This window comes from Astyanax mexicanus, chromosome 18 (assembly GCF_023375975.1).
Source record: "Astyanax mexicanus isolate ESR-SI-001 chromosome 18, AstMex3_surface, whole genome shotgun sequence".
NCBI classification, from domain to species: domain Eukaryota; kingdom Metazoa; phylum Chordata; class Actinopteri; order Characiformes; family Acestrorhamphidae; genus Astyanax; species Astyanax mexicanus.
The window spans coordinates 19,957,734-19,976,445 of NC_064425.1; the positions used below are offsets into that span (position 1 = coordinate 19,957,734).

Genomic DNA, 18,712 nt, shown 5'->3' on the forward strand with positions numbered 1-18,712 from the left:
GGCATAGAAGAGGTTTGCACCAAAACACTCAAATAAGGCACAATAACACGCACTAAGAACATTCATGCCCAATATGCCGGGAACATCTAATTTACGACTACAACTGGGGTCAGCGGGATCCTTCACAACTAACACGCCCTTTTTTGGAATAAATGAGTCCAAAATACCTACATCTACTTCAAAATAGCCCACATATGGTATCCCCAAGCCATTAGCAGCCTTCAGTCCTAACCAATCACATGTTCGAATGGGCACTTGTGAAAAATACTTCGAAAAAAACTCTCAGTAATGGTGGTAACCATAGACCCAGTATCTATCAAACATGGGACCCACACATTATTCATTTTCACATTTAAAATAGGACAACCTCCCACCAATTGGTCATAGTTTGAGTGAGGAACAGCAGTAGAGCCTAACAAATCATTCCCCAGCGTGTGGCTCTGCACGCTGGGAGCAACTAGTTTCCCGACTGGCTACCAGAAAGAGAGCTACCTGTGGAAGGGGGCGAATTCTCAGGCATAACAGAAACTTGGCAATAGCGAGCTATATGGCCAGGCAAATTACAGCGATTACAAATAGGTTGGCCATCTGGCGCCCTCCTAAACCGACGAGAGCCAATAGAACTAGAGGCTCTCGTAGGTATACCGGGAGGACCCAAGTGTTTTAACAGCAAGTCTAACTGAGCTTGTTGCTTCAGAACCATCTCTTTCAATTCCATCAATTCAGGTGATTGTTTTGTTGTACCTACCGCCCCTTGGCTAGTAAACTGCTGTTCACATACCACTCCCACCTGTGACCGTCGATCCCGACCTGGTTGACCCTCTTCCACCCACTGTAGTGCCTCTTGTCGTACCTCTAAAATAGACAAATCAGGGTTAGTACGCACCAAGCGTTTTAACTCCCTACGCAATGTAGGGTCTCTAGCATTTTCACAGAATTGATCTCTGATTACCCGGTCGGGATCTGACAAAGAATGACCCTTACAATTTTTTATTTTTTCCATTAATTCCATCAGGGCATGAGAAAATTCATATAAGGATTCACCTTCTTTCTGTTTACGATCAAAGAATTTCTGCTGCCAGTACACATAAGACTTGGTACACCCAAAAACTTCACAAAGCACTTGTATAATCCGTAAAGGATTCTCTCTTACATCTTGGGCACGATATTTAATTTCATTACGTGCCTGACCTTCTAAATGATCATATAAAAACATTGCCTTATCAAATTCAGACAAGTACCGGGATCGTATGCAACCTTGGGCCTCCTCTATCCACTCCTCCACAGTCAATGCCCCTGCCCCCATTAAACCTGAAAATCTGGGGCATTTACGTTCCCTAGGGAGGTACACAAACTGCTCCCTTCTTGGTACTGACTCCAGTCCACTGCCACCCGCACTGTCTAAAGTAGACAATGGCCTTGGTCCCTCTGCCTCCTCCTCCATCAGGCCTGCGGATTGCTGTGAGGCCGAGGGTTCAGGTTCCATGTTTGTAGTAGTCGATCCTCCGCTGCCAATTGCTGTTCTTATCCTAATATTCAACACCTCTACTCAGATCTGGGCTGCTCACCCCCCCCAAAAAAAAAGAGAGAGAAAAGAAGAGAAAAAAAACAAAAGAAAATATATACAGACAAAACTATCAGTTTCCAATAATCAACTATACCAAAAAAATAACTAACTATATTGGTCCATCCTGCCGACTACGCCAAAATGTAACCCCTGGGAGATTAACAGCCAGAGCAATACAAAAAAGAACACTTAAGAATAACCAGGGTAAGACCCAGAAAATGAGAACCCACTCGGATCAGAGTATTTTCTTGAAAATTTATTAGACAATAGAAACCACATTTCCCATTATCTCTTAGTTAGCACTTGGAATCACGTTACCCTGTGATTTCCATAGGAAAGTAATTCATTATAAAAATCACACACCGAAAGGTTCACACACTGGGTCCTAATTTTAACACGGCACACTACAAAGCTGAATCACACAAAAAAAAGACAGTGATCACACTACAACCCCACACAAAATCACACCCTCCTAGAGGGTAATCTTACAGGGGTGGTCCAGGCTCAGCTAAGAGAACTAATGGACAAAGATTAACACAATGAAACAAACAAACAAACAAAAGGAAAATAAACAACAAAAAAAGAAAAATAAATAAGCCAGCTGTCCACACGATCCCATCCAGTGACTCACTGACAAGCTGGCTTATTACAGATAACCATTACACCCCATGAGCAGCCTCAGACCATACCAGCGAATTACAGCTAAAAAAACTTTACTTTATTAAGATCACTTTAAAATCACTAAAGAACAGCAACTGGCAGTTAATGGCGCTCCAAGCACATCATTAATCCCATACTGCACTGCTAACAATCCCAGCACCCATTATCAGTTACATGCAGTCACCGGGCACCAACCGCCGTCCCCACTGTATACTGCCGTCACACATGCCGGCCATCCAGCGCGAGTACTTCTTCTCTCACCCCAAACACACTAAGCACAAAACAACGCTAGATCAGCTTCCTTATATACAAACTCATAACACAATATATTCCCAATGCCCGTTTTCGCTACCTCACAGCGTTGCCATCCGCAATCCCATGTGTTTCTACCGCTGCTTTCGGGAGAACCCCGGCTCTGCTTCGGAAGGACCCACAGCTGCCCCTTTTAACGCCAGCCCAAATTACAACTCCAGTGAGCATGCGCAAACGTTCCTTCACTGGTCACCCGGGCTACATAAATAAAGCGTTAAATTCGATATTATAAGCACAACTTTGACAAAAATGAGAATTACTGGCGAATGGACTGATAGATTTACTTATTTGGAGTGATTTTGAAGCAGCAGTGAGAGGTAAGCGCTGGTAGGGGCTGTGTGTGACTGTTTACCTCTAGTAATGCAGGGGGATTAATTACACAAGCTGCTGTAAAACTGTATAAAACAGTCTAACGCACTGTACAGTGAAATGGTTAGCAGTTCCGTAATCCTGAGAGTTAGACAGTTGGAATGATGTAATGCAGTAATTGTTTATTTTCTAAAAGGAAATACAGCTAAATAGGCTAGACAACTGAAAGCCAGAGATTCTAAGCTTTAATATATAGCATATTGTGTGTGTTTATATTGAGCCTATAATTATTCATAAACACAGCCAGATATTAATTATGATATTGTTCTGGCCCGTGGGCGGGCCAGGGCGCATTAAGACGATAAAGTAGAAACGTTTGATTTGATGCCAGTGTTGCCTGCTCACAACGCTCTCTTAGCCAGCTGGAAACTCACACGTAGCTAAATGTGGGTAATGCAGGTCCAGAAATTAAAAATCCATCCCAGGGATTAGGTTGAACTAGCTCCAGAGCCAGCCAGGCAATGGGAGCGAAATCCTGGGATGGATTTTTACTTTTTGAACCTAGATTACCCCCCTCTATACCTAAACTAAAAGCTAAAATAAAATTAAAAGCTCACACGCGCTCTCCAAACGAACTTACAACACCGAATCCATAGCCTAGACCTAGCAAGCAGACCTTGGCATGTCTTGGCCAAGCCATGGAAAACATTACAAATTAACCATTAGCGCATCACTAGGTTAATTAAACATTCAGTTTACCTTAATATGCTTTTTCAAATTAGATGGTGAATTTCTGAAATCTCGTGCTGCTGAGTTGCATCGCATCCGAAAAGAGTTTTTTGCATCCAACCATTCCGAAGCCCCTCGCTGCAGCTGGAGACGCGTAACCAACTTTCTCACTGGCTCACTTCTGGAGTTTGACGTGACGTGCAGGTCATGCATCAAATACAAACCAATAGAGGGTCTGAATGGTATATGTTTATCCTACCACAAGCTTTCCGGATGGCGCGATTTATTTGTTCGTTTTTTATGTTGCCGGAATGAAATATGAGTAACGAGGCTATTTTATCCGAGGGCCGTTTTTTTTTCAGCATTTTTTTACTCAGTAATGGGGAGTTTTCCAATGTAGCGAAGTAGATTACTTGTGTCAAAATGTACTTGAGTAAAAGTTAAAGTACCTATTTTAAAAACTACTTTAAAAATGACAAATTACTCATAAAACCTACTTAATTACAGTAACGTGAGTACACGTGAACGTGAGTACACCATTTTACAGTTAAACTAACTTTATATTATTAAGAACAGACATTGGGCTCCCAATATAAAAATATTTTAATATCCTAAATAACTAAAACAAATAGAGTACACCCACCCTGGGTTCTGAAAAAAGCACTAAATATTAAACAGACCCTTATTTAAAAATAAAGTAACAACAAATAGATTAAAGTAACATTTACATTAATTATTATTTTTAAAACTCTGAACACATTGGCACTTGCAGATTCCTTTTTCTGATCATATATGTACATGCTGTGAAACACACATTAGCTTAGTCCATATGATCGAAGACACACAGATGGCTCAGCAGGCCAGAGCTCTTGCTATTAATGTATTTTGTAATGTAACTGTCAGACAAATTCTGAGTAAGAAACACCAGCATGTTTAGCGTGTGGGGCTTGAGGCAGGAGCTCTCTGGGGGAACAATTTTATATTCAATATTCAGATGGATGAATTGAGCTGGATGGTTGTGCTTTAAATAAGATCTCAGGTTAGTGGCTTTTGTTTCCACTGTTGTGAAACCTTGTAAACATACCGGCAAATTCGCGCTGATTGTGCTCCTCGCTCATTTGGCTTAAAGCCAAAATACTCCCGCACCGGAGCCGCAGAATACAGTTTTAAAGCACAGCCAATCCCGAAGTAAACTTCCTCAAAAGTTCTCTAAAGCTGTTTAGTTTTGAGAAAGTGCAATTAGCCTCGAAAACGTTCGCTAGCTAACACATCTCCACAGACACACTCCCCGCTGTGTGTATATGCGCGCGCAGCTGCACCGTCACGGCTCACTCTCCCTGCTGCATAAACTCTGCGTGCACTCAGTTCCTAACCGATAGATGTCGCTGTCTGACAGATCCATCCAGAGCCGACGAGAGCGCAGCGGGACTCGCTCTCTCATGTAAACAAATCAACGCGGAAACACGCGGCTGTTATCGACGCTGTAAAAACATTATCGTACGATAAGTCCATAACATAGTTATCGCGACAGGCCTATGGTATACACAAGAAAACACTCTTGGCGGTTTGTCTGGCTGGCGGTGCGGAAGTGAAAAAGATGTCATCTGCGCAGCCGAAACAGTCAGGTTTTGTAGCCGTGGGAAGTGTCTCCTCCACCAATCAACTACAGCCACGTCACACAAAGACGGCCCTCACTCCAATGACCTGTCACTCAAAAAAAAAAAACACAAGAGGAGAGAAACAAGAAGCTTACAATAATGCTCAAACCCCACCAAAATATCTCCATCCGTAACAGTTACTCCACTATAAAAGTAACTAGTTACCAGTAAAAGTAACTATTGCGTTACTCGCTCTAATATTTTTATATAAAATTGACGGTAGTGACATGTTATGGCAGTGACAGTAGCGGTGTCCAAAAACATAAACAAGTTTAAGAGAATATAAAAAGAGTAAACATTAGAGAATAAAAAAGAATAAACATTTGGGAGCTTGAGTAACCCTGAAACATGCAGTAGAGCGGTGTGAAAATTGGGCCCTCAGGAATGTATTTGACCTTGTATTTGCCTGATTTTTTGCTTTTTATAAATGTGGTGATGCGATGGTGATAAATATGTGAGACATTTAAGAAAACAAAAAATAACATTAAATATTGTTCAAAACTCACTGTACTTTCCAATACATATAACAAAGTATTCTTTTATTATTTCACTCTTTAATTATTCAATTCAATTATTACTTTTTACTAATTACTATTTTTTTTTTTTATAAATTTGAGATGATTATCTCCTATCTGGGAACAATGATTTTTAGGCAACAGGCCAGCATATAATCATAATATATATATATATATATAAGAACTTTACGTCCCATGATTATAACATTGATTCTTTTTATTCATGAAAATTAATTTCCAACAGAATTAACACTTTTCTTAGTGGGACATGGAGTCATCCATATTTTCAAAAATCAGTAAACTGTTAAGCCTACCTGTTCATTTGTTTAAAAATGAGATGATAATGTAAAAGCAAAATTTAGTTTGAAGCTGATTGAGGCTACAAATAATCGCTCTTTTCTCTATTATTTAATTGATGGAATACAGGTGTTTTTTTTTTTATTAATTGTAAGCTTTGTTTGTGAGCCAAAACAAACAGTGTCCAGTCCATCCTTTTTTTGCCAGGATTGAGCACCCTTTATTTAATATCAGTGGAGGCATAATGAATGATTCCACCTGTTTAATCAGTGCAATTTTCAAACAACTGATGACATGTGATTCTGTGTGTAATAAGCAGGGGTGTATGCATGATGACAGGTGTGTAATCATGCAGATTTTTTTATAGTTTAATTATGATCTGTTTTATTATCTTAAATTAAAAAACAAACCTCTATTACAAATATGGTTCTTCATTGAGAAAAAAGTTTTTTGTGGCAACTCTTTAAGTATTATTTATTTATATAAATCTATTTTATTACTAAAGTGTATACGTTACTAGCTTCCACTGCTGCAGTTTGTGCAGACAGCAATGCATAAAGGCTTTTAATAGAAGATAACTATTACAGACATTTGAGCTTCAATATATGTCTTAAGGGAATTGTACCATGTCATGAATTGTAACACCCCCAATCTATACTCCAGATATCTGTATATAAGCAAGAAAGCAAGACATACAGTTCATTTTTGGCTGAGGACAGGCAGCACCACTTACAATATTATTCAGCTATTGTCAGATGGCTGTGGACTTTGTAAGTTAATGAGATGAAAAAGCACAAAAGCTACAAAAGCTTGGATGTACTTGTTGTTTTAGTTTAGTTTAATTTAAGAGAATGATGCTTTTAGGACTTTAGAAGATTTGTGATCTTTTTTGTATCTTGATGTTGTAAGAAAAAATGCCGGACAATTCTTCTACAGAGTTTGTGTTTGTTCTCAGTGGACTGAATGACACAAGGACGAACAAACACATATACTTTTCTGTTGGTCTTATTGTTTACATTGTGACTCTGTTTGTAAATCTGACGTTACTTATCACAATTATTCTGGATAGATCCCTTCATGAGCCCATGTTTATTTTTATATGCAATCTGTACGTGAATGGGATATGTGGTGCTTCTGCTTTCTATCCAAAGATACTTGTTGATCTTTTTTCAAACTCTCACGTCATTTCATTTACAGGGTGCATGTTGCAAATAGGTGTCATTCACTGCTATATTCTTTGTGAATACACCTGTCTGACAGCCATGGCCTATGACAGATATGTCGCCATTTGTAAGCCTTTGCAATATCACAACATTATGACACAGAGGAAGGTAGTGAAGTTACTGGTCATTATCTGGCTTTTTACTATCCTCGAAGTTTCTGCTGGGACTGCACTGACAGCACAAACACCATTATGTGGAAATACCATTGACAAAATGTACTGCTTTAACTGGGATGTTGTTAAGCTGTCCTGCACAGATATCACTGTGAACAATGTTTATGGCTACATAATAATATTTTTCCATTTATCTCAAGCTGTTTTCATCACTGTTTCATACATCCATATCATCAGAGCTTGTGTGAAGTCGAAGAAAGAGCGGGTTAAATTCATGCAGACCTGCCTTCCCCATTTAATCACCCTGATGAACTTCACTGTTTCTGTGTTGTTAGATGTTATGTTCGCTCGCTATGGCAGTGGTCAAGATCAACAAGCTCTGCGCAACATCTTTGGAATGGAGTTTATGGTCGTGCCTCCTCTCCTAAACCCCATAATATATGGGTTAAAAATGACCCAGATTCGCCACAGGTTTCAGCATATTTACAGGCACAGACTTAAAGCAGTGCAACAGAGCTGATACTACTGAAGTACTTCTGAATTACTTCTGTCGTATTGCAGGATATTTCATGATATCATAAGATATCTATTTGTAAGAACAAGCATTGGCGATTTTAAAACCTATGTATTATAAAGCTATACAGATATATAAGGAATGAAATATAAAATAAATGTCATAAAATAAATACAGTGCAGTTGTGAACTTTGTTTACAGAAGTCATCTGATCATGTTATCAGAAAAAAAGTGAGTGGCTCAATTATTGACTTGATTCAGTCATACTGAATGAATATTGTTTAAGAAAACAAATAGATAAAAAAAAGTCAATTGATGCTGATGTTTTTTAAATTACTGATTTGTCAGAATTTGGATAAAACAGGTTTTAAAAAAATGTAAACATTAGTTAATTTACAAAATATGTAGGTATATCATTATAGACTAAGGCCTTTGCTGTTTTGAAATGTAACAGTGCAAGCTTCTCATTTTACATTTTATTCACAAAAAAAAGCAGATATTTTATTTATTGGGTTTAATATGTATTTACATTTTTTAAATAATTGTCTGGAATATTTTAATGTTTTTTTTCTTGTTTATTTTTTATATTGTTTGATGTGCACTCCTTTAAAAGATGTTTACTTTAAGCCTAAATAGTAAAGTATTTTTTTTTTATTAACAAACATTTTATTGCATTAAAAAAGACTATTACTTTAACTAAACAGCACAGAAGAAACAGTACGCAGATAGGTTTAAAACTAATAAAACTCTCTGATGGTGAATATTTTAGGACTGACAGTGGTGACACTAATCTTACAGTGATGACAGTCGCCTTTTTACAACATACAATTTTGAAATTCATACCACTGAAGTCAATGGCTTTTTGCAAAACAACTTTATCAATTTGGACCAAAAACAAATAAAAAATTCTGAGCACTGTGTTAAATATTTGTCAAGAAATATAAGGTACAATTAAACAATATCATTACTAAGATACCCCATCCCCCTATCATCAAATATCAAATGACCATATTAAAATAGTCATTAATAGTGGGAATAATGTACAATAATTATTGAGATCATTTTAAACAGTTATCTAATGACAACTCATCAACATTATATTCTTTAGTGTAATGACTCTGAAAGTGGGTGAATTACAGTGAATTGAATACTCTATGCTACTGTATGTAGGTAGGTAGTAGGTGCACTATGTGCATCCCAAATCTACTAGGATTGAACGATATTGTAGAAAAACAGGGGGAATAACTTTAATAGAAATATAAAAGAGGTTAATGAAACATTACAGGTCATACTGGTATTTATTGTGATCAGTAATTCTTTTCTAACCTCTGCTAAAACCATTTGGAGTTTTTTCACCAGAATCAGACATGACATTGTCATGTCACCAGAATCAGACATGACAAATATCTCCAAAACCTCCTCTTTCACATGATTTGCATGAGTTACTTACATTAGCCATCTTCAGTGTCGGGCAGGTTACTATGAAAAAGTAATTAGTTATAGTTACTTCTCCAAAAAAGTAACTGAGTTACTGTCACGGCTGGGTATACTCCACCGGACATATGGCCACCCCTTTTTCCCCCGCCCCGCCTCCAAAAACAGGAGAAAAGTAATCAAATAAACAGGGACTTATCCCCTACACTGCTAATCAGGCTTGCTTTAAAGTGATATAAAAATACAATGATAATAAGAGAGTTGGATTAAATATAACAAGGAAGGATCTTACAACCACATGGTATACACAAGCAAACACTGTTGGCGGTTTGTCTGGCTGCGCAGCCGAAACAGTCAGGTTTTGTAGCCGTGGGAAGTTTCTCCTCTACCAATCAACAACAGCCACGTCACACAAAGACGGCCCTCACTCCAATGACCTGTCATTAAAAAAAAACACACAAGAGGAGAGAGACAAGAAGCATACAATAATGCTCAAACCCCACCAAAATATCTCTATCCGTAAGTTACTGAGTTACTCCACTTTATACAACAGTTAGTTCCGACCTCACAATCTGATTGGTAGAGAAGTGTTCTAGCCGTGCTGATATTTGTGATAACATCACGGCCTTTTTTCACTAAACTTGTATCACTCCGCCGAAGTGTTGCCGAGTAGAGGCGTATATACACAGTACAGCTTTGAATCACCACCTCCAGCGGCACCAGCAGCAGCGTTAGCTTAGCACAGGCTAGCGCTCAGCCACGGCACGCTCGCCCGCAACGCTGGCTCGTCTTCTGTGGAAAAAAGGGGGAAAAAAATCGCTCGGTTAATGCCGTCTGACAGCCAGAACGCTAACCAGCCAGGCTAGGCTATGTTAATGTTAATGCTGAGCTGAAGCAAGCTACGATAACCTTACTACAGTCCAGCTGGCAGGCAGAAATGCTAAAAAACACGCAGCGTGACACCGAGGCTCCGCCACACACCGCGGCTCCGCTTAGGTACCTGACTGAATTAGCTAGCCAGTTAGCTTACCTGTTCAGGAGAAAAGTAGCAGCTCTGGGTCGTTCTTGTAGTCTTTTTGAGCTCTAAGTCTCCACCGTGCGAACTCACTGCCAGTATTCACTCTTGTTATATTCCTGCTTCACTGAGCTTTTTGAGACATGCTGAGGCTTTTTAAGGTGTGTAGCAGCTGAGGTTTAACTGAACCAGCTCTGCTAGTGTAGCCGGCTCAACTTTGACTGTGTGTGTGTGTGTCCCCCTCTCTCTCTCTCTCTCTCTCTCCTAGTAGGCTTGGCCACCCTCTGCGTTGTGAATGCGCTGATGGAAACGGGAGTTTTATTCTCTCTATTTCCTGTGCATGAGAGTAGCATACAACACAGCATAGAGTGAATTCTGGTCCTTCTCACACACACACACATGCAGCTCTCCTCAGCAGTATTTAGCGCGAACTCAGCTACACTTTTTTCCCTCTACATCAAGTTGATAAAACACACAATAAAATAGACATCATAAAATATTGTATCACAAATATAGAGTACTATGTTATGAAAATAAACATTAAGAATATATCTATAGCTATGAAATAAAATACAATATTATACATTACCATAATACATTACCCCATGCACATATATATAGAGACTCCCATAAATGACGTATATTTTTTCCTTCTGAACATTAATTTCATTATAACAAAACAAATTCCAATAAAAATAAACAGCTGATGCAATTAAACAATTAGCTAAATTAATTAAACAATTAACCAATTAACCTGTGGCAGTACCTGTGCATGAGAGTAGCATACAACACAGCATAGAGTGAATTCTGGTCCTTCTCACACACACACATGCAGCTGTGAGAAGAAAAGCACACCATATTAGCTTAACTGGTAGCAGTATCTCCCTTAACTCCACTAAATCTGCTGTACTTATATAAAAAAAACTCTCTACACAAACGAACTACCCACACAACCAGAGATAACTTACTCTTAGTACTAAAACACATGTAAGAGTACAGATTTAGTGCACTATAAGTGCTTGAACAGTTTTAAAACAGTATTTCATCAGGAGCACAGTAAACACCCACCTCTCCTCAGCAGTATTTAGCGCGAACTGAGGAGAGAGAAGCCCGCGCTGACACTGAAAACTCGCGCGATTTCAAAATAAAAGTCTGCTCCGCAGTTCAGCTTAAAATCAATATTACAGCTTGAAATCGCCCCAAAAGGAAAAAAAATCACAAGTATAAAATAAATAATACCCAGAAATACACAATAATACTCAAAAGGATAACAAAGATAATTAGAGAAGGATTTTATGTGGAATGAAATAATAAAATATTATTTATATTCTCATCCGCTACACTAGCTCCATTGCTGCAGCGCTGATCGCTGTAGTGTAGTGTTAAGCACTGGTAACCTCAGTGGGCGGAGTTAGTGTTGGGGAACGAGCAGCAGAAGGAGTCAGAGGACAAAACAAACACAAAACCTGGGACGGACTGCACATTTAAAATAGGAACGAACTGTTGAAGTCGTGCTGACAAGAGCTGTCAGTGCTTTCACTCAACATGTTTCCTTAATATCTGATGATACATCCTGATAATTTTATCATTTACCACTCTAAAATTAGTTATAGTGGTCCTTTAAATAAAAGTAACTAGTTACCAGTAAAAGTAACTATTGCGTTACTTTTGTGTTACTCGCCCCCGTAACCACTACTCTCCGGCCCCCACCTTCTCAGAGCGTGTTTTCTAAACCAGATTAATACAGTGCACGACAACAAAAACAAGTACCTGCATAGAGGTTTTTTGTTCGGGGACATAATGTGCATTCGACATGCACATTTTTACCTTTGACCTCAGTGAGTTTAAAATAGTGTCGGTATTTCCATCTGGAAAAGGCTGTTTTGCCACTGGAGTCCTTCTCACTCACCATCTCTCGCTATGCGCTGAAAACACCCGCCACTATGCATGTGCTCTAAACACCCACCTATTTTCTCTGATTGGCTGAACACGTAATCTTACTATACCTTAGCCAGGCATTGCTTAGGTTATCTCATCCTCCCCTCCCTTGTGATTCACACACACAACGCACACACACACGCATTTGTCTGTATGAGCAAAGTTTGCGCAAAAAAGGTTCATTGAGCGGCTAAAGTAACGTGCAGTAACGGGGTGTCGGAAATGGTAATGGCGTTATAGTTACAGTCAGTGTAATTAGTTAGATTACTTTTTACTGAAAAAAGTATTATTTCAACACCGTTATTCCCATCACTGGCCATCTTGTTCGTCTGTTTGCAGCTTCTTCTGAAGTCTTCTTAAAAAGTACACATTTATGTCATAATCTAATATAATATTTTTATATAAAATTGACGGTATTTACATGTTATGGCAACGACAGTAGCGGCGTCCAAAAACATAAACAAGTTTAAGAGAATATAATAAGAGTAAACATTTGGGAGTTTGAGTAACCCTGAAACATGCAGTAGAGCGGTGTGAAAGGTGTGAAAATTGGGCCCTCAGGAATGTATTTGACCTTGTATTTGTATTTGTATTTTGCTTTTTATAAATGTGGTGATGCGATGGTGATAAATATGTGAGACATTTAAGAAAACCAAAAATAACATTTAATATTGTTCAAAACTCACTGTACTTTCCAAAACATATAACAATTATTCTTTTATTATTTCGCTCTTTAATTATTCAATTCAATTATTACTTGTGTAACTGTTTTTTTTTTTTTATATAAATTTGAGATGATTGTCTCCTATCTGGGGACAATTATTTTTAGGCAACAGGCCAGCATATAATCATTAAATTAAAAAAAATATATATAAAAGAACTTTACATCCCATGATTATAACATTGATTCTTTTTATTCCAACAGAATTAACACTTTTCTTAGTGGGACATGTTTCATCCAAATTTTCAAAAATCAGTAAACTGTTAAGCCTATCTGTTCATTTGTTTAAAAATTAGATGATAATGTAAAAGCAAACTTTACTTTGAAGCTGATTGAGGCTACAAATAATCGCTCTTTTCTCTATTATTTAATTGATGGAATACGGGTTTTTTTTTTATTAATTGTAAGCTTTGTTTGTGAGCCAAAACAAACAGTGTCACATCAAAATACTGAAAAAAAATGTGTCCAGTCCATCCTTTTTTTTTTCTTTTTTTTTTTGCCAGGATTGAGCACCCTTCATTTAATATCACTGAGAGCATAATGAATGATTCCACCTGTTTAATCAGTGCAATTTTCAAACAACTGATGACATGTGATTATGCCTGGCTGGGAAAAACCTACAACAACAGATTTGTAGAACATGTCATATACAGGTTCATTAACAAATGGCCATAAATTATGACTGTGTCTCCCTCTGCTGGGTGGGACGTGAGAAACAGTCAAAGGTTTGTGTACAGCAATTAAAAAAATGAACATGAAAAATATATATATTTTTTTTCAACAGAAAAATTGGGACGGTTTCAATCCCAGTGGTATAAAACTAAATAATCCATCTTACAGTCTAAACATTTTTGTGGCAACTCTTGAAGTAATATTTATCAATATAAATCTATTTAATTACTAGAGTGTATACGTTACTAGCTTCCACTGCTGCGGTTTGTGCAGACAGCAATGCATAAAGGCTTTTAATAGAAGATAACTATTACAGACATTTGAGCTGTAATATATGTCTTAAGGGAATTGTACCACTTCATGAATTGTAACAACCCCTTTCTATACTCCAGATATCTGTATATAAGCAAGGAAGTAAGAGATACAGTTCATTTTTGGTTGAGGACAGGCAGCACCACTTACAATATTATTCAGCTATTGTCAGATGGCTGTGGACTTTGTAAGTTATTGAGAGGAAAAAGCACAAAAGCTACAAAAGCTTGGATGTACTTGTTGTTTTAGTTTAGTTTAATTTAATTTAAGAGAATGATGCTTTTAGGACTTTAGAAGATTTGTGATCTTTTTTGTATCTTGATGTTGTAAGAAAAAATGCTGGACAATTCTTCTAAAGAGTTTGTGTTTGTTCTCAGTGGACTGAATGACACTAGAACAAACAAACACATATACTTTTCTGTTGGTCTTATTGTTTACATTGTGACTCTGTTTGTAAATCTGACGTTACTTTTCACAATTATTCTGGATAGATCCCTTCATGAGCCCATGTATATTTTTATATGCAATCTGTACGTGAATGGGATATGTGGGGCTTCTGCTTTCTATCCAAAGATACTTGTTGATCTTTTTTCAAACTCTCACGTCATTTCATTTACGGGGTGCATGTTGCAAATAAGTGTCATTCACTGCTATATTCTTTGTGAATACACCTGTCTGACAGCCATGGCCTATGACAGATATGTCGCCATTTGTAAGCCTTTGCAATATCACAACATTATGACACAGAGGAAGGTAGTGAAGTTACTGGTCATTATCTGGCTTTTTACTATCCTCGAAGTTTCTGCTGGGACTGCACTGACAGCACAAACGCCATTATGTGGAAATACCATTGACAAAATGTACTGCTTTTACTGGGATGTTGTTAAGCTGTCCTGCACAGATATCACTGTGCACAGTCTTTATGGCTACATAATAATATGTTTACATTTTTCTCAAGCTGTTTTCATCACTGTTTCATACATCCATATCATCAGAGCTTGTGTGAAGTCGAAGAAAGAGCGGGTTAAATTCATGCAGACCTGTCTTCCCCATTTAATCACCCTGATGAACTTCACTGTTTCTGTGTTATTAGATGTTATGTATGCTCGCTATGGCAGTGGTCAAGATCGACAAGCTCTGCGCAACATCTTTGGAATGGAGTTTATGGTTGTGCCTCCTCTCCTAAACCCCATAATATATGGGTTAAAAATGACCCAGATTCGCCGCAGGTTTCTGCATATTTACAGGCACAGACTTAAAGCAGTGCAACAGAGCTGATACTACTGAAGTACTTCTGAATTACTTCTGTCGTATTGCAGGATATTTCATGATATCATAAGATATCTATTTGTAAGAACAAGCATTGGCGATTTAAAAACCTATGTATTATAAAGCTATACAGATATATAAGAAGACAATTATATAGTATATAAGTCTGTTGATACTGGTGTTGTGTAACTATTTAAACAGCCTTTTTTTTACTCTAAATACAAATAATTAATACTTTTTTGTAAATGTCCCCACTGTGGAAATAATAATAATTTTAATATTTCAATTCATTCAATTAAGTAAAAACACTATTTTTTCTTTATATGTTAAATGAATTAAGGCTACAAATATTCTATCTTGAACTATTAACAAATATGTAATTTTTGTGTAAATTAATGTAATTATATTAATATAATAAATGTATTCTCTTCCTTGACCAAGAACACAATTTTGTTTATTGTTCCTTTTATCTTTATTCCCTTTTTAAAATCAGGTGACAAACTGCCTCTCTTTTCATTATGCATGAATGAGATGTGTGTGCTTTTGTATGATAATCTTACTTTATTAAAACAATTTAATACATTTATAGTATTAATTGAACACTTTCTTATGTGAGACAAAAGAATCAGTGTCCAGTTAAAGTACTGAATAGTTACATGTTATGTCCAGCCATCTCATATTTTATTTTACACTGTAGGATTTAGTTGTGTGCTTAGTTATTAAGCTCATTTTTTTAATTTAAAGCATATTGCAGCCCTTTGGAAACATGTCATGTGCATCAACAATGGAGCATTAATTAGGACTTTGTCTCCCTCTGCTGGGTGGATAATTTGCTGTTGGAACATTGCGGGGTATGTTATGCTTTAAAACATTTAATTAGTTAAACAGATATGAATGCTCAGCTTTCTGTGATCATAAAAGTCTGGGAGAGTTTTAGAAAATATAAAGGAATGAGGATCACAATGGTTTACTATAAAGTAATAATCTGCATAATTAATCATACATATTACTTATATATATATATATATATATATATATATATATATATATATATATATATATATATATATATATATATACATATACACATACAGATTAACAGATCAAATATGAAAAAATAAATATAGAGAGGAGAAGAGATTTTCACTTTCGTCCTGCTTTTTTTGTTGTTGTAAATATTACAGAAATATTTCTGTTTACTTTATGATTAAGCTAAAGCTTTAATATGGTTATAGAAATTTTAAATCCACATTCATCCTCCCACTATTTTCTCCAGGCCTATTTTTTTTAAGCTTAGCCAGCAATAATTACAGCTCCCTGCTGTTAGCAAGAGCAAACCACCAAAAAAATCTATTGGTATCACTCATCATTCCTCTCTTGCCGTATCAGTTTCATTTAGCTTAAAACTTTCACTTTTTCCAGTGGTTTCTGATGTGCCTCAAGGCTCTGTCCTGGGGCCTCTTCTATGTATCATTCATCTCCTTTCCTTTAGCAATATAACATTTGGGGTTAACACCCAGCTTTACTGTGTTTGTACACCCACTTCCCTTACTGACTGCCTGGCAGAAATAAAATCCTGGTTCTCTTCAAATTTGCTTAAAATAAATAGTGATAAAATTGTTTTTTAAAGAGTCTGGGTGTCATTCTCGACGGTACTCTCTCACTCCAATCTCACATCAATATTTTTGTAGTCTTCAGAAGAAGCATTTTCTTATCAAAAATGATCAAAATATGTAATTTGGCCAGAGATACTAACCTTTTACATATAACTGCATATAGGGATGTGACATCCTTATTAATATAAACTCAGTTTAGTTAATTGCATCTTTTGAGAGTTTCCCCAGTTAACATGTCACATGCTGGGCTGCAAATGCCACACTGATATATATATATATTTTTTTTTAATTCTGTTGTGTGGAATGATGCTTGTAAGATTTGTACAATTTTTAAACAAAGGGTTGTATTTAAAAGGGCTGAGAAAAAATGATGGAAAATTCCAGTGGAGAGTTTATGTTTGTGCTCCACGGACTGAATGATTTGAGGACTAACAAACACAATTTACTTTGTATTTGGTTTTGTTGTTTATTTTGTGACACTGGTTGTAAATCTGTCACTGATTATTACAATTATTGTGGAAAAACACTTCATGAACCCATGTATTTCTTTATATGCAGTCTGTATGCTTCTGCTTTCTATCCAAAGGTTCTTGCTGATCTTTATTTAGACTCTAATCTTATCTCATACATGGCATGTCTGTTACAGGTACTGATGATTTTCTGGTATGCATTCTGTGAATTCACGTGTTTAACAGTTATGGCTTATGACAGATATGTGGCCATTTGCATGCCTCTGGAGTATCACAGCATTATGACACAATGGAAAGTAATAAATCTGCTGTTTTTTTACATGGTTCTTCTCCTTTCTAGAAACATTTATTGGGGTTGCTCTAACCTCCAGACTGCCTTTATGTGATAACGTTATTGACAAGATGTACTGCTTTAACTGGGATGTTGTTAAGCTCTCCTGCGTAGATGTCACACTAAACAACATTTATGGCTACATTCTAATATTTTCTCATTTTTCTCAATCTGTCTTCATCACTGTCTCATATGTTGGTATCATCAGAGCATCTCTAAAGTCTAAGACAGAGCGAGCAAAATTCATGCAGACTTGCCTTCCCCATTTAATCACCCTCATTAACTTCATCATTTCTTTACTGTCAGATGCTTTGTGTGCTCGATATGGACAAGGCCAGGGATTGTAGGCTATGCGAAACATCTTGGGAGTGGAGTTTGAGCTGATACTGAGGTCACAATTAATTCTTTCTTGCATTTAAAAAGATTTAAAAATGTATCTTAAAAATCTGTTTATGTTATCAGGAAAAAAAAGATTGAGTGGCTCAATATAGTCATACTGAATAAATTTTCAGAACAGGGACTGGATGTCAATTGATGCTGATGTTTTTTAAATTACTTATTTGTGAGAAAAAAGTTAGTTAATTTACAAAATATGTAGGCATATCATTGTAGACTAAGGCCTTTGCTGTTTAGAAATGTAACAGTGCAAGCTCCTCATTTTATATTTTATTCACAAAAAAACAGATATTTTATGTATTTACATTTTTAAATATTTGGCTGAAATGTTTTAATGTTTATATTGTTTAATGTAAACTCCTTTAAAATTTCTAAAATCAAACAATAATTACTTCAAGCCTAAATAGTAAAGTATTTTTTTTTAACAAACATTTTTTTGCATTAAAAGAGACTAATTTTTTAATAACTAAACAGCAAAGAAGAAACGTATTGTACACGGATTCGTTTAAAACTAATAAAACTCTCTCTGATGGTGACGATTTTAGGACTGACGGTGGTGACACTAATCTCACAGTGACGACAGTCGCCTTCTTACAACATACAATTCCAAAATCCATCCTCTTGTCATGCTTCTTGCAAAA

The 18,712-nt window shown here is 36.7% G+C and overlaps 2 protein-coding genes, 1 long non-coding RNA gene and 1 pseudogene across 3 annotated transcripts; 3 read left to right on the forward strand and 1 right to left on the reverse strand.

Moving 5' to 3' along the window:
• The first annotated feature begins 6,763 nt into the window (after nt 1-6,763).
• Nucleotides 6,764-8,050, forward strand: LOC125782702 (olfactory receptor 4S1-like). The gene has a single exon (XM_049467507.1). It carries the CDS (start codon nt 6,962-6,964, stop codon nt 7,901-7,903), a length of 942 nt encoding a protein of 313 aa, XP_049323464.1. The 5' UTR covers nt 6,764-6,961; the 3' UTR covers nt 7,904-8,050.
• A 1,080-nt stretch (nt 8,051-9,130) lies between these two features.
• LOC125782705 (uncharacterized) lies at nt 9,131-11,538 on the reverse strand. Its single transcript, XR_007425445.1, has 2 exons — nt 10,362-11,538; nt 9,131-10,123 (listed from the first exon to the last, which is right to left on the reverse strand). It is a non-coding gene; the product is annotated as an uncharacterized LOC125782705 (long non-coding RNA).
• Nucleotides 11,539-14,325: 2,787 nt separating this feature from the next.
• LOC103027752 (olfactory receptor 51E1-like) lies at nt 14,326-15,823 on the forward strand. Its single transcript, XM_007236783.4, has one exon. The coding sequence runs from the start codon at nt 14,326-14,328 to the stop codon at nt 15,265-15,267; it is 942 nt and encodes a 313-aa protein (XP_007236845.3). The 3' UTR covers nt 15,268-15,823.
• Nucleotides 15,824-17,412: 1,589 nt separating this feature from the next.
• LOC103033677 (olfactory receptor 51I2-like) lies at nt 17,413-18,036 on the forward strand (annotated as a pseudogene).
• The last annotated feature ends 676 nt before the right edge of the window (nt 18,037-18,712 follow it).